This window comes from Rhagoletis zephyria, unplaced genomic scaffold, assembly GCF_001687245.7.
Source record: "Rhagoletis zephyria isolate East Lansing unplaced genomic scaffold, Rhagoletis_zephyria_1.1 Rzeph_scaffold_25636, whole genome shotgun sequence".
In the NCBI taxonomy this organism is placed as follows: Eukaryota; Metazoa; Arthropoda; class Insecta; order Diptera; family Tephritidae; genus Rhagoletis; species Rhagoletis zephyria.
In genome coordinates this window covers 240-1,491 of record NW_016182694.1, presented here as the reverse complement: position 1 = coordinate 1,491, position 1,252 = coordinate 240, and the positions used below count along the sequence as shown (strand labels likewise).

The following is a 1,252-nucleotide window of genomic DNA, read 5'->3' as shown; positions in this document are numbered from 1 at the left end:
AAGATATTCCCGGATTTGGGAGGTACGATTGGATACATATGTCTTCCATGTACATGGTGGCTTTTCAAGCCAAGCTAGCACAATCTCTGAATCTGACCATAATAATAAGTTCCACGATTCTAATTTGAGCTGTTTTCGAACAGTTGCGACCAGTTTTGCGAGCAAGACTGCACCACACAGCTCCAGGCGTGGCAAGCTTACCGTCTTCAATGGTGCGACTTTGCTTTTTGCAAAACCCGTGGATTTGGGTATCTTGCCCCGGAGTGAAATTAACCCATCGAGGAATTTCGATGTAGCTAATGGCTGGCAGATTTTCTGCGAACTGCTGCCATTTTGCTAAGGGTATAGGTTTGGCACATTCGTCCCAATCAACGCCATCTAGCCAAAGTTCTTGAAGAAGAATCTTTGCTTGAATCATCACTGGCGATAGCCATCCTGCCGGGTCAAAAAGTTTTGCGACAGTTGATAAAATTTGTCGCTTTGTGACGGCATTCGATGTCGATGTAGGCAGAATGGTGTATGAAAATTTATCTGTGAGTGCGTTCCATTGTATACCAAGAGTTTTGGTTGTGGAAGCGCTCTCAAATTTCAAAAAGTTGGAGTCGAGAAGATCCTCCTTTGGAAATTTTTCTAAAATGGACGGATGATTGGCCGTTAGTTTCTTGAGTATGAAACCAGCTGACTTAAGCGCTTTGATCACTTGAAGAAGTGATTCAGTGGCGTTGTCAATATCATGACTTCCGGATAGGATGTCATCCACATACGTTTCGGTTTTAAGTATTGTGGCAGCCAAGGGAAATGTCGCTATCGTATCATCTGCTAATTGATGCAGGGTACGGATAGCGAGGTATGGTGCACAATTAACCCCGAACGTTACGGTTTTAAGATTATAATCGGTGACAGGAGAGTCAGCCGATATGCGAAATAAGATTCGCTGAAAGTCTTTATCGTCCTCATGGATGAGTATTTGACGATACATTTTTTCAATGTCGCCATTGAACACGAATCTGTGCATTCGCCACTGCAGAATGAGCAGCATGAGATCTGGCTGGAGTGTGGGACCAGTGTGCAACACGTCATTCAGGGATTTTCCTGAACCAGATGTTTTTGAGGCGTTGAATACCACGCGAACTTTGGTGGTCTCCTTATCTGGTTTGATGACCGCATGATGTGGCAAGTAGAAAGAGAAGTATTTGCCATTGGAAATTATCTCGCATGGCTTCGTGTGCTCCATATGACCGAGGTCGAGATA

At 44.2% G+C, this 1,252-nt stretch overlaps 1 protein-coding gene across 1 annotated transcript in view; it reads right to left on the bottom strand.

Moving 5' to 3' along the window:
- Positions 1–64: 64 nt before the first annotated feature.
- Positions 65–1,252, bottom strand: part of LOC108382184 (uncharacterized) — a 1,354-nt gene continuing 166 nt past the window's right edge. Inside the window, exon 2 of the mRNA XM_017638581.1 lies at positions 65–1,252. Coding sequence (XP_017494070.1) covers positions 65–1,252 — 1,188 coding nt within the window.